This window comes from Apteryx rowi, unplaced genomic scaffold (genome assembly GCF_003343035.1).
Source record: "Apteryx rowi isolate R43461 unplaced genomic scaffold, aptRow1 scaffold_12, whole genome shotgun sequence".
In the NCBI taxonomy this organism is placed as follows: Eukaryota; Metazoa; Chordata; class Aves; order Apterygiformes; family Apterygidae; genus Apteryx; species Apteryx rowi.
The window spans coordinates 6,875,932-6,890,107 of NW_020447419.1; the positions used below are offsets into that span (position 1 = coordinate 6,875,932).

General features: G+C 38.7%; 1 protein-coding gene across 7 annotated transcripts; it reads left to right on the forward strand.

The window, feature by feature from the left end:
* The first annotated feature begins 373 nt into the window (after positions 1-373).
* Positions 374-12,593, forward strand: TMEM237 (transmembrane protein 237). Of its 7 annotated transcripts, XR_003256984.1 has the most exons (14): positions 374-773; positions 1,569-1,600; positions 2,630-2,640; positions 3,156-3,212; positions 5,209-5,322; positions 5,702-5,816; positions 6,575-6,735; positions 7,330-7,453; positions 8,372-8,563; positions 9,567-9,640; positions 10,124-10,217; positions 10,363-10,555; positions 11,162-11,216; positions 11,416-11,483. XR_003256984.1 is itself a non-coding variant. In XM_026087404.1 (13 exons), the coding sequence occupies exons 1-13, from the start codon at positions 756-758 to the stop codon at positions 12,477-12,479; spliced, it is 1,182 nt and encodes a 393-aa protein (XP_025943189.1). In that variant the 5' UTR covers positions 376-755; the 3' UTR covers positions 12,480-12,593. The 7 variants fall into 7 exon arrangements, 3 of the variants coding, with proteins under 3 accessions (XP_025943198.1, XP_025943189.1, XP_025943224.1); XR_003256981.1 differs by having other exon boundaries at positions 11,162-11,508; XR_003256983.1 differs by lacking the exon at positions 11,162-11,216 and having other exon boundaries at positions 11,416-11,503.
* The last annotated feature ends 1,583 nt before the right edge of the window (positions 12,594-14,176 follow it).

The window sequence follows — 14,176 nt, forward strand, 5'->3', positions numbered from 1 at the left end:
GCGGGCGCTCGTTGTTCGGGGCAGCGCTGTGGCGGGCGGAGGCGCTGCGGAGCTCGGCGGCGCTTCCGCAGGGGCGCGGAGCCCTGTCCGCCGCCGGCCGCTCGCCTCTGCTTTCCAGGCGCTTCGCGGGAGGTAATGGCACGCGTTACACTGCTGCACAGTCGCTGAATGCTGCGGAGATGTTTCCAGGCTTTAATGCTCAAAAGTACTGACCGTGCTAGAAACTTGGTAATCAGCGCCGCGAAAGCACCGGCAGCGACCAAGCGGTGGGCTGCGGGGCGAAGCTCTCTCAGGCCGCGCCGCGCCCCGGGTGCCCCTGCGTGCAGCGCCGAGCGGCTCCGCGCGGCCCCTCCCTCCGCGAGCCGCGCTTGCTGGCGGCAGCACCAAAACCCAGCGCGGAGGCTGGAGGCCTCATCCCGCCATCCCGCMCTTGCGCAGGGTCTCGCGTTTGCAGCAGGTAAACAAACACGAGTGAAAATTGCTCGCTTTACCAGCATATCCGGCCATGGGCTTTTCAGTGCGGGTGACATTAAGGACCTGCTCTTGCTATCGTGGAAAACTGCCACAGCAAATTGCTGTCGATTTAAATGGGAGCAGTACTGGGCCCTCGCCCAGGGACAGGAAGGTTCACCTCCAGCTAATCCTGGCTGTTGGAAGCTTATTTTTAGTTGAGAATTAGCTGGGGTTCAGAGTAAGCAGCGTGAGGAGCAGGGAGCAGTTCACAGTGCCTCTTTCAGGGAGCCGCTTCAAATGATATGGGAAAGAAACAAGTGGTAAGTTTGTGGATCTCTGAGTCATCAGTCTCGCAGCCTTATTTATTTCTAGTTGTGTTTTGGAGCGTGGCAAATATTTCTTCCTCTATACTTTTCTGATACAATTACATAACACATAATCTGAAAGTAAGCTGCCTTCCTCTTCCTAGATGAGAGAGAATTATCTAGTGTGAGAGCTGGGTTTCAGATTGCTAACAAGGCATACTTATTTTCAAAATTATATTTAAAATCTTTTAAATTAATAAATAAGCTTGTTTCCTTTTTATTGCTCATTATTGAATATTCTTCTTCTGTAATTATGAATTTACATCTTCATTAGTAAAAAAAAATCTCAGCTCATGCTATATACTGTGCAAGTATATTGCTACTAAATTATTGCAGTATGTTAATATTTAAATAGAATGACTAATAAGCTTTCCTGTGAATGTCTTATATGAAATGCAAAAATTCTTCAAGCGAACTTGAAATGCAAGCTGCACCTCGTATATGTTTATTAGATGCATATCCCTAATGCAGTGCCCATCCAAATTCAGATAAAAGCATCATATTATTCCTCAGTAGTACTGTGCACATTTATATATCACCCCCGTTCAGGAGTTTCTCAGTATTTTCTCACGTATTCACTCATGTATGAGATGTTTATCATAAGAAGCTAAAGCATAAGAAGTTAAACCTACCTAGTGTGTTTTGACCATACCTGGAAACAGCTGTTTTCCGTTAAGTGGTTTAACAGGCACTCAGAGGTGATTTCACACTGACAGAAGTTGTCTTTTGTCTCTGTCCCTTCTCTTGCAGTGCCCCCCTCGTGCCCTCCCTCCAGTGCCAAGGTAAGATCAGTTCATCCTATGGAATTGATAATAGTTGTGTACTGCAGTGGTTTTTAAAGGTGATGAAATGAAGAAAAAAAAAAAACTTAATAAACATCTGAGTAGTCATAAAGGCTTTAAAAATGTTTCCTTTTCTTGCTAATTTGTTGTCCCAGACCCCCTTACAAGGAATACAAAAACATTTTAAAGTTTTACAGAGGCAGAGAAACTTTATTATATCATTTCATTTTTATTACTTGGACAAGTAATTCTATTAAAAAAATCTCAGACAGATGGCTGCTTCAGATTTATTAACATCTACTGCAGTTAATAATTAAGTTGTTAATGTCCCTCTTTTCAATCTCCTTTTCTCCTCTTCCTTCCTTCCTTGTATCTTCATGTTCTCTTGTATATTTGAATCATGAGCCCTTCTGGACGAAGACTTTTAAAATAAGATTAGGTATTCTTGGATAGGTTTGGAGGTGCATAGCAGTATGACACAATATAAGGAGAAATACGGGCTTTTCATTTTCAGCATCCTAGTGGATAGTGTGGAAGGAAAGGCAATTATACAGGTTTTGTGATGTAGTACATCAGAAGTCCTTCAAAGTATCTGAAGGCAAATTTGGTGTTTATGATGGGTCACATAAAAACAGCGTTCCTGCTTTTAGTAACATATGTGTTCAAATGTTTCATAACTTCTTTTGTTGGTCTGTTACATATCAGGCAGTAAGGCAAATTCTAATTAAATAGTCAGGTGATTAAAGCTTTTAATCTGATCCACAGCTAACCAATCAAGAAATTGTGCATCGTCATGAACAAACTTGAGTCTTGATGATTGTTTAGTACCCTTAACCCGGTTGTATGGAATTGCTCATAAAAAGGAAAAGGAGCGGGAGTAAGGGAATGAATCACAAACAAATGAGAAAAGGCGAGTGTGAATTTAACACCTTTGTGAATTGTGATTGATTCAAAACTAATTTTCTTCTCTTCTTTGTTCCTTTTACATTGCTCTTCTACGCTTTCCTCCTTAAATGTGGAAATGTGAAGTGGAAGCCAAGGTGAGTTATTTTAACATTAAAGAGAATTATAAGCATTAATAGTTCCTTTTGATGTCACTTCATCCTCTCTTTAAAGTTTGGTCCCTGTGCTTTTCCTTAATGCAGGCTGATAATTTTTTGAACTGCCTGGGTGTCTGTGCTGTCACTGTCAGAATTGTCTAGTGTTTTTGTTTGTTCTCTTCACTGTTTATTTCTGTACTGAATGAGTGTAACTGGAATGTTGTCACTATGCGCTAAACAAGTTTATTGCTCAGAGCATTATTTTGAATCTTTCAGTTTTTCATTTATTGCACATGTATGTGCTTATTTAGCCTCTGTTGCACTCAAAGATTTCTTATCCTCTGTTTTCCTGCCATCTCTTGTATTCTCCCTGCTTGTATGAATTGGTGAATTGCTATGTTATCTGCAAAAGGTGAAAGATGTCTTCAGTTGTAAGAGGACTCTCTTTTTTGGCTAGCAGCAGAATGGAGATTTCTCCATGCTGGGCAGCTGTAATTGTATTTTATGTTCTACAGATGAAATTCCTCTCAGTCGTCCAAAAAAAAGGAAGCCCAAAGGAAAGACTCCATTAGGTAAGATCCTGCCAAGACTGAAAACGGGGTTTGGAATCGCGGGTGAGACCTGCGCTGTAGCCAAGCTTCTGACAGAGGCAGAGTTCTCAGCTTTGTACTCTACTTCTGAAATAGTGTTCTTCTTGCCTAAGTTACTATAATTGATTTTATGTCGATAGACTGATTTACCCCCCCAAAGCTGTTTTAGAACAAATCTGTAACACTGACTCAAGTATCTTGTTCCATCCCCCTCTTCCTCCACAGATCCATTTCCAGTACTGTTAATACAGCAAATCTTGATACTGTACTGAAAAAAATGCCTTTAATTTTTATTCCTGCTTTTTTTTCCCTTTCTAAAATTTTTGGATCCTTCATTGAACAGATATTCCCAGCTGTGAGCTGCTTTTGATATTGAATATGCTATTAAGTGCTTGGATTTTTGAATAAACTAAGAACAAGCTAATTTAAACACAGCTGGCTGGATTTCAGTCTTTGGCCAAATAAAGTCACAAGTTAAGAGCTAAGACTCTAAAATATGACTAGTACCAGAGCTTTGTATTTTACAGAAAATTGGTCTGTAAAACAAGCATATGCTTTTAAGCAAGATTACAAGTCTGATCTCTGTTTCATTAAAGCAAAATGTGTTGATAGAATCTACTGGATTTCTCTAAAACAGTTGACTTGGGGCCCTAAAACATTTTGATGAATAAGCCTCCTTTACCTGATCAAAACTCACTGAAAGATCTTTGTATGTAACTAACAGGTACAGCTGTTGCTAGCAGGGTTTCCTGAGGATCAGGTTTTGTTTAGTGTTGTTTTCAGTGAGCTGAATGATGATACAAAGTCTTCCTTGACTTTTGGCCAATACTTTGGTGGTTAATTTTTCATTTGAGCACAGTAAAACTCTGTAAAACATGGGAAAACCTGTGTTTGAAGTAAAGACAAGAAAGATTCAGTTGTTATCATAAAAACTGCCGTACCTGAAAGGGCTAGAAAAAGGTAGATGTGGCATAAAATGGGCAAGCAGCTTTGTCTTTTTACCCCAAATCATGCAAATTGATGCTACTGCTGCTAGAATACACAAAATTTCATGTAAACCTCTCGTGGAAAATTAGTTCCTCCAAAGCCTAGTAATTCATCTCTTGGAATGGGGTAGACATTCTTTGAAGTTGTTCTTTCCTCTGTCTCTTTTACTCTCGTGTTGTTTGTTTAGCATTTAAATTTCCCTGTAATGTTACACCATTTTGCCTTAGTGCTTATCTGTCTAGCTGTGTGTATCAACTTGTAACAAACTGCTATGTTAATTTTCCTTGAACTTTGCTTGATAATCTTTGCATGTAGAAAGGAAAAATATAGAGGCACAGTTCTTTCCTGTGTTAGATTCCTTTCAATTAGTGCTCTGTTGCAGACCTGAATGGGAATTATGCCACTTCTTGGATACCTACAAGAAACTGTCAGAGTGAAAGAAGGACTGCTGGTTATCACCTTGTATATTCTTACTTATCGCATTTGTTTCCCAGGTCTTATATTTCTGGCCAATACTTTTCATCTCAGCTGTAAGTGGGCAAATGGAGAAGTTCTGCACAAGGCGTAGATGCCTTGTATAAATTTCTTGGCCAAGGAGTGAAAAATTCCAAGTCTTGCTGGTTTTACAGCTTTGGTTGTGATCCAGCTTTCCTTGGGGCACAGCTCTTTCTCCCTGTCAAAGATGTGCATGCCTAATTCTCTCTAGTTATTTTTTAACAGGAATGATTGATCAGTCCGTTCGTATTGCCCCTCCTTGAGGCATTTTGGTCACAGTATTAAACATTATTAGATTTGTAATGGCAAGCTTTTTTTTTTTTTTTTTGCTCTAATACAAATGAAAGCCAATGTTTATTGTTTTAACATATGCGTCAGAGATGAGCTCCTGCAAAGCAGCTGAAGTGAGAGACAGGAATGCAAAGGGCAACTTTTTCTTAGCTGTTTCTCAGCTGTTCTGAATTGAAATCGCTGGAGTTTTTCTTCTGGATTTCAGATGGTATTGTGCAAGCAGCTGTTCGTCGGCAGTCTGAAAGCAGCGAGCCCCTAACTCCTGAACCTCATGATGTCCCTCCTCAGAGGAAACGCAAGAAGAAGAAAGTACCTCCTGGTATGTGGAAAAAATTGTAGACAGGAAAGAAGATTGAGTAAAACTTGGTAACACAGAAATATGATTGGCCAACTTGCATTTTGGTTTAGAACACTTCAGACCCTGTGCACTTGCATGGATAACAGGTGAACGTAATTTCTGGATGAATGGTAGCTTAGAATTTCAGTTTCTGATTCTGGCTTCCATAGGGTACAGATCCTGATGCAAATAATGGCAATACAGTTTTGGAGGTGGTGAAATATATTTCTTTCTATCATCCAAAACTCAGAAGAACATCACTTCTTTGCTATTGTGTTTATATAGCTACTTATGTATATCAGTAAATATGTTATTCTATAAAAGCTTTGAAATTTTCATGTGGCTTATTTTAAATCTTCAGATTCGGAGACTTCTTTTACCCAGCAGAATGTTGCATCCTTGTTTCAGAATGGAAATGGCATGGATGTCCCAGAAGCTGAGGAAACAGTGATCCGCAAACAGAGAAAAAGAACTAAGTGAGAAAAGCTACTATAGCTAGTTCTAGCTTATAATTCAGGATAACTGTGATAGTGAATGTGCCTGGTTAAGTTTTTTACATTGTCTCATTGCAAAGATGTGAAATCTTGAAGTCCATGATGCCATTCAACCTTTGCAATACATAGTGTGTGTGGTTTCTTCCAGGGCTAAGATCCAACTTACTTTGCTCGTTTGTTTAACACATACCTGGGTACATTACAGTTCTGAACACATTAGCATAAATCTAATGTTTAAGTCACATACATGAGAAGTTAGAATGTATAACTGCTTTCTTTAATTTTCCCTTTTTTTCTTAATTTTATCAGAAACTTAGGTGCTTTCCAATCCTTCTTATTTGCCTCTGCTCCAGGAACTAAGCCTTTAAAACATTTAGTCTACTTTCTACCAAAAACATCCACTTTCTTGGCCTTGTAATTAGTTCGTATGATTTTTTCTAATTGTTAATCACTTGTTATATATTTCTTCTCACCTTAGTGTTTTGACGCAAACTGGAAGTGAAATGAAAAGAAAAAAAGAAAACAACCCAAATTCAAGGGTTAACTTCATGGTTTCGGTTAACTAGTTCCATGAGAATTTTAGTCCTTAAAACTATAAATGGGGGTAGTGTTATACATGTCAGTAGGCTGATCTGTTCTTATCAGCCAAGTTAGATGTGTTATGTATTCATAGGGGTTGTAAGCTTTTAAATTTTAGTCACTGTTCTTTCTCTGCCCTATTGTATGTTCTGTGATGATAGGAAACCTCGGCCACCAGAAATGCAGTGTTCCAATGAGCTAGAAGTGGAGGAGGAAGACATCATTGAAGATGAGCACAGAAAGAGGCCAGATCAGCAACCTGTGTTTGCTGCTCCTACTGGGATTAGCCAGCCTGTTAGCAAGGTGTTTGTTGAAAAAAATCGTAAGTAAATCTTGTGGTTTATGTAATGTAAGTAAATTCTTTGTAATTAATTTTTTTTGTTATATTAAAAAAGTGAATATTTTTGCGGAGAATAAAAAAAATTTTTTTGTAGCACAAAAGTTATTTGCAAATAAATATACATTGTAATTTTTCACCAGTGAACATTAGTGTTGCTGTGCTGGCATGTTTGTTTTAATTTTTTGATTGTGTGTGTGAAAATGATTGTTTGATAAGACAGAACTGAGCTTATTTGACCCCAATATTCTCACAGTACCTTGAGGAGAAAGACAGAATCCCATGCTATATTGCAAAAAGCCTTTCATGGGGCAGTGTGCTCTGTGGCAGGGAACACTGAGTAACTGCTCAAAGTGCCTTGCACATTCTTGCATCCATAGCCTGATCTTCCAGAGTGCAGCGCACTGGCAAAGGCATCCTGATTTGAATGTGTGCTGGCAGAGGACAGAAAGGGGGAGAAGAAATCTTTCGATGGAACTTTTGGCACAGCATTTTAACATTAATAAGTTTAAGTATTAATGTAGAAATGATGATGGAAGGTAACAATACTCTCTAATATCAACTTCCCTATCCTTTTAGGGCGTTTCCAGGCAGCTGACCGCGCAGAATTGATTAAAACCACCGAAAATATTAACGTACTTATGGATGTGAAGGCTTCATGGACCACCAGAGATGTCGCCCTCTCAGTGCACCGAAGTTTCAGGTATTTGATAGATTTACATTTTGATGTAAATAAGCAGAAATCAGGGAGGGCGGGGAGGGCTAGCACCTTTTCTCTACCATTGTGATGTATCTTTGTTTCTCTTGTATATTCATAAAAAGGGGCTTACAGAGAATATGTATTGCAAAATGAGATGCATCCATCGGCTGTGATATGATCAGAAAGAAAATACCTGAATTCACATAGTTCAAAATGAAAAATCTTGCATGGTGAAAAAGTGGGAGGAGGGAAACTGGACTGAGTCTTAAGTTTGGACAGAGTAACAAAAAGTGGTTTTTGCAAATGTGGCCATGTTGTGGTACAGAACGGGAAGATGACAGCCATTGTCTTGCACCCAGTGTATCTCATCTAGAAGTTTGTGCTTCTTCCTCAGCTCTTTGTTATCAAGGAGGATAATGGCAGGCATTAAAACAGTTTGAGGAAATTCTGGACTGTCTCTCAAGGACACATTTAAGAGCCTTGCATAAGTGAAAAGGGCTGTGGTCTCTGGAATCTACAGGCAGATTTGGAGAGTGCATTTAGCTTCTATCATTATTTGAAGGTTGTGAAAATCTAATGTGGAGGGAAGTATTTGAGGCTTTGCAAGGTGTTTTGCTTCTCTGATGTAATTTGACTCCTGTAGCAGTAATAAAATGAAGTAATGATAGGATCAAGCAAAACATCTGGGTTTTCTTTAATGAGTGCTTAGGTACTGGAGCAGTCTGTCAAGAGAGAAAGTGAAAGTCCCATTGCTTAGGATTTTTAAAGCTAGAGCAGGAGAAGCACTCAAAAACAATCTGTGAATGGCTGCAATCCTGTCATGGCAAAAAGGTTGAATGGATGGTTTCACAGGGCTTTTCATCTGTAGTTCTTTACTAATTCAAGGTGTTAAACTCATCTAATGTTCTCTTATCCATTCAGGGTGATTGGACTCTTTACCCATGGCTTCCTTGCTGGCTATGCTGTATGGAACATCATTGTTATCTACATTTTGGCAGGAAATCAGCTTTCCACGGTTTCTAACCTCCTCCAGCAATATAAGACGCTAGCGTACCCAGCTCAGAGTTTGTTCCATTTGTTGCTGTCTATCAGCACCGTTTCAGCCTTCGACAGGTAAAATATGTTTGTATTTGAAAGGCATATGTAGTTCACGTGCAATATGTTCCTTTCTACTCTGGCACATTTCGATCTTCTGTTAATGATTTAATATGATATGCTTGGAGTGCGATTTTTACAGAGGGCTGGCTATACAGGTAAAAAGTGTACTTTTGCATTCAAAGCCTTGTTACTCATTTCTGTCTGCTGCCTGCTTTCTTGCTTCAGTATGCTGGTACTTTTTGTATGATCATGAGGTGAACCAGGCAGGAGAGCTGACGGGGAGAGGGAAGGAGGAAGAGTAATGTTCCTATCAGGTTACTTTCCCTATGTAGCCATTCCCCAGTCTGGTTTGCAACATGGCTGTGGTAAAGAGTTTTCCTGGCTCAGCTGAAGTTTCTTCATTATTTATGGCTTAAGGGTGGGAATGAGCAGAAAGAGGAGCAAAATGAGAGTAAATTGATATAGCCATCAAAGGCTTGCCAGAGCAGTTTGGTAGGTGTTTCTTTTAGTGACAGTTTCCATGGCAGCATGGTGAACAGCATGGTGAACCAGGGGAGAAATCTGTTCTATGGAAAAAAATCGTGATGTTTTTATTTCATTAGGTGGCAGCGGGGAGGAGACCTGACTTATTCTTCATTTGACTTAGTTTAGGTACAGGAGCAGGAACTATGTGAGCAGTTGCATTAGCATAACTGAGCTGCTGGTGTGGACAACAAAATGAATGGTGGCGATTAGAGAGGAGGCTGGACCTCTCTGAGGTCTCCCTGTTCCAGAAGGAACTGCAGTGTGGAAGCTACAAGCCTTGCGGAACATCCTCCTTAGTTTCTGCCTTTCTTTTCTTTGGCATAATGAGGATTGTTGCTGATGTGTGTGCAATGTAGCTCTGTATGGTGAGGCACTGTAACAGAAGCAGAAAAAGGTATCTTGCAAAAAGTAAAAGAACAGTAGAATGCTGCTAGGAGTAATGGTATTATTATCTTACTGTGCTGTGTTAATGACTCTTGTTTTTTGTCTCCAGGATAGATCTGGCAAAAGCATCCATTGCACTGAGGGGCTTTCTTACCCTAGACCCAGCAGCAATAGCCTCTTTCTGTAAGTATTCTGAAGTGTTCAGAACATTGTCCGAAGGAAAGTAAATTGAGAAATCCTAGGATAAGTTTTCAGTGAAAACTTTTCCCTGGTTATTTTCAGGTTAAATAACTTGCTAAGTAGTAGAAAAATGGCATTCAAGGGCTCTGAACATTTTGCTATGTTGTTTTTTTCAGCATTAGGGTTTAAAAGTATTAGTGGGGCTATTAGTGAGATATTTCTTTTCCCACTTCTGAATACAAAACAAAGATCTACCAAAAAAAAGAGAATGGTGAGATGCCACCTTTGATGTAGCCAATAGATGCAAAAGTGCAGAAACCAGATTTTGATGGGTCAGGGAATGCTGAAGAAGAGAGAATGTGTTAAAGGTGATAGTATCATTGGAGGCAGTGGAGTGAGAGGAAAGAAAATGTGATAATTATCGTGTCATGATGAAACAGCATTTTTGTAGTTTATAGCTAACACTACTAATTCCACTTCTTCCAGTGTACTTTGCTGCTCTTATCTTATCCTTGAGCCAGCAGATGACATGTGACAGAATTAACCTCTACACACCACCTTCAGAAAATGGCAGCATCTGGTAGGAAACTAAAAAATCACTTCTGTAAATCAGAGCATAGCTCACTTTATAGCATAATCCACTTAGGAATCTTTGTCAAACTCATGGATTTGAAAGGTTATATAATATACGTACAAAAGTACTAATGAAAGATTTCATTTCTAAGCCTGTCTTTATGTGAGCTTGACCTGAATTTTTGATAATTTCACTGAAAAATGAGAACTCTCGAAGTTGGACTGTCATACTGGTCACAGATCCATTATACCTCAAGCAAGAGCCTGCCTGAGTGATGCTGAAAACCTCAAGCCTGGCAGAAAACTTAAGAATCTCTTTTGCTGGGGAAATGTGACTCCACTGAGGTAACCCTTTTGTGTCCATGGGCAGAACATTCTGCTGGGAGTCAGTGCTGGTTTTGGAGGAGATAGTATAATCTGTCCAAGAAATAGGATGCAAGGGCTTAGCAGACACAAATGACAGTAAATGTGAAGTGTTGCTTCATGCTAGGAGCTCCCATTTAAATCTGGCACTTTCTGATGGAATTAAACTCTTATAGCATGAGTTTTTTAAATAGACCAGGAGAAGTAAAATAAAGAAAACTTGATGTTTTAGGTATTTATAGTTTTCCTCTTTAATGGCTTTTATAAGTGTTTGTTCAGTTTATTGGAAAGCCTAGTCTTCAGTAACAAAACCTCAACCTATATGACTGATAGTATTATGACAGTAAGAAAGGTATAGACTAATTTAAATCATAACTTTCTTAAAGCCCTAGATGATCTGCCTTACAGCATCTGTACACAGCCCTTATGCTGGCTTCCAGCCAGACTTTGCTAACTTGCTGTTCACTTGCCTTGCTGCCTCATGAGGAAGTACTTTAAATAAGATAGACTTACTGCATTGTGCTGTGTCTTTCACCCCAGTAGAAGCTGACTATGCATTTTGACTTTTATTTTCTGTCTCTTGTTCAGGGAAAGGAATTCACTGTTGAAATCTGCAAGTGGACTTTCATTGTCAGTTAATAAGGTTTCTTATCTGAGTCTATGTCTTTGGCATTCAGTCTCTTTACCAGGCCTTTGTAACTCGAACCCATCAGGATGGTAGAAGTACATATGGTTTCACACCTGGCTTAGCAAGTTTACTGTTGTGATACTCTGTTGAAATGATTATTGCAACATGTATGTACCAGTGAACCCCTGACGATCCTTTGATGTGCTTTGCCCAGGATGGCAGGTACGGAGGAAGAAATTCTTCAGCCATGGATTGTGGTGAATTTGGTAGTATCTATTCTAGTTGGGACAAGTTGGATCTTCCTGTCTTACCGTCCAGAGCTAGACCACAGTGAAGGTAGGAAACATTAATAGGCAAAATGTTGATGACTCTTGTTCAGGCTTTATCTGCTGTGTTTTGTGTTCAAGACTAGTCCTGAGAAGTGCTGTGGTTGAGGAATGATATGTTTTATCTTCTCTCCTAGTAACTTTTCAAGTGCTTTTTAGGATTCTGGTATCTGTGTTTGGTCTTCCAAAGAAAAAGTAGTAACTGGGGGGGCAGGGGCATGAGGAAATAAAGACTTGTTTGTCCTGGCTGAAGCAATTTTTGACACATGACACTGTGTGGGTCATCTTTGTAGAAAAAAATAATTTTGATTTTAAGAGCATTTTGAACATTTGAAATTATTTATTCTGCTTATGTTTTAGAAAATTTCCTTATGTTGTTAATGCCCCTTTTTGCAAATGCTGAATGTATTTTGAGTTCAGTTTGGTATTATTTTTCAACAGAACATTACTTGGTGACAGCTAGCTGTGAGCAGTATAACTCATGACTCTTTCTGTCTCAGGTTCCTGTGTTGCTAACTTTAATACTGTGATTCACAGGGCAGGTATATACAAAAATGAATGAGTCTGTAAATGGAAAACTTCCTTCATGAGTCTGACAACTGCAAAACTTTAACAGTCCCTCAGTCTACTTTCTGATTTTATTTAAGTGTCTAAGCAGAATGCAGGATGATATTGCATGCGATCTGTTGTCAACATCATTGCTAATTCTGTTAATGTTTTGGGGGCAMCAAGTTTTTAGAGACAGTGGTGGCTCTTGCTGTTACTGAGTTTTTGACTGGGAAGAAAAGGAGGAGGCTTGGGGAAATGCCAGAGAACTTTTCTGGCATAATTAAATTGTTTTCAGATGAAGCTTTTTAAATAGAATTCTTTTCTCTCTCTTTTAGAACTGATGTTTCATGCTGAACTTGAGGAATTTCCCCAGGGGGATATCTTACCCAGAGTCCAGCCATAGTGTGGAACAAGCATCTTCAAATATTGTAGCTGTGACCAATGGCTCAACATTTTCTTTGTATTGTAGCCATATCTTGTACCTTTCATAAAGCAAAAATTGTATTTTTATATTGTATATATTTGGTTTTGTTTGATCTTTTACGTATACTATTTTTTAAATTTCCAAAGATGACTGAAAACTTTTATGCTTCTGCTTTTTGTTTTATAAAGTAAATTATCTCTAGTGCATAAAGTCAAGCTGGTTTTGTAAACATTGCTGCCTAGATAGCCAAAGAAAATACATGGATGCAGATCAAGTATTCAGTGCTTTTAGACAATTCTACATTCTTCAACAACCTGCACTTTGTTATTGATGCTGGTATCAGCTCATACAGTTGGCTTATCTGACTTGGCTAAATATTTTCTAGAGATTATAACAAATCTCCATATGAAGAAAGCAGTTTAAAAAAGGTTATAACAAAACACAAAGTTAGAAAACATGCAATAAACATTTCAAGATTAACAAACATAAAATAATCTGGTTTTAGTTGTCATAAAAAGCATTTTTCTAGAGTATGGGGCTGGATTGTCAAGGACTTAGTTTGATAATTCCTTAAAAGAGGACACTTTTTTTTTTTATATCTCTTCATTTAGTTCTCTTGACAAAGGTCCTGACAATTCCAAGTTCTTGTAAGATGGTGTAGATACAAGAAACAGAAGTTTTAATGTTGCAGCAGTTTGGTCAGCTAATGAATACCTAAAATGTCCTTTAATCACGTGGGGCTTTTTTGGTTCCCAATAGAAAATACAGGTCACGTAACTTCTTGGTAGTCAGGATGTGCAACGGTTACAAAGCCAGTCACAGGAATAGTGTTCTAATTTCTGCTTATCTTGTGTGATATGATAAAAGTAATAGCATTACTCACTGCTCTTTCTAAAAAAAACTTGGAATTCACAGACGTTACTTCAACCTGTTTTGATGGAGAATGATTTCTTCCAAAATTGTGTTTGTGGTTTTGTGTTAGGAATGGAACAGGAAATTTCTTCCTAAAATTATAAGAAAATGCTTATTAAAGCAAAACAAAAACCCTACAGCAACCTACCTTCTGCGTAGTGACATCATAGTAGTAGTGGCAGTTCATTGTTTTTGATGACAGCCAAGCTTTTTTCTTCCTCTATATTTCAGTGGCAAATACAGATGTCTGGCAGGACAAGACAATCTCCTAAGTTGACATAGGCAAGAATTAGTTTAAAATCCATTTCTCAAGAAATATCACCTAAAGTATACATCCTATTTGTGTATTTTATTTAATATGTATTGATTTTACATTGTTGTATTTAATACATGTGTCTAAGTGGGTTTGTGAAGGGGTGCAGTTGTCAAAGTTCGCTGGAGAACTACTGCAGTTTGTAKTGGTGAAGATTAGAGTAGCTAGATGTTAAAGGGCCAGTAACTTTTTATGCTGTTAGCTCTGTTGCTTTAGAGCAAGGATGAGAAGATGAGTAACGAAGGCTCTTGCTGCCTTGTAGAACACTTGAGGTCTGTTATGCTCATCCAGCACATTTAGGAAACTCTAAAATTCGGTGTTCCTGATGTTTTTAGAGTGCTGTGAATAATCTTGATAAGATGGTTCCACCAAAATTAAAAGGACATGTTCCATTGCTGGCCATATTCTGGGACATTCACGTTGTTGTGGGAAAGAGCTGTTAACTTTTTAT

Coding starts and splice junctions, on each gene's coding strand:
- TMEM237 (XM_026087404.1), top strand. Junction 5,323..5,701: donor GAAGAAGAAAGTACCTCCTG/GTATGTGGAAAA, acceptor TTAAATCTTCAG/ATTCGGAGACTTCTTTTACC. Junction 9,641..10,123: donor AGCAGCAATAGCCTCTTTCT/GTAAGTATTCTG, acceptor CACTTCTTCCAG/TGTACTTTGCTGCTCTTATC.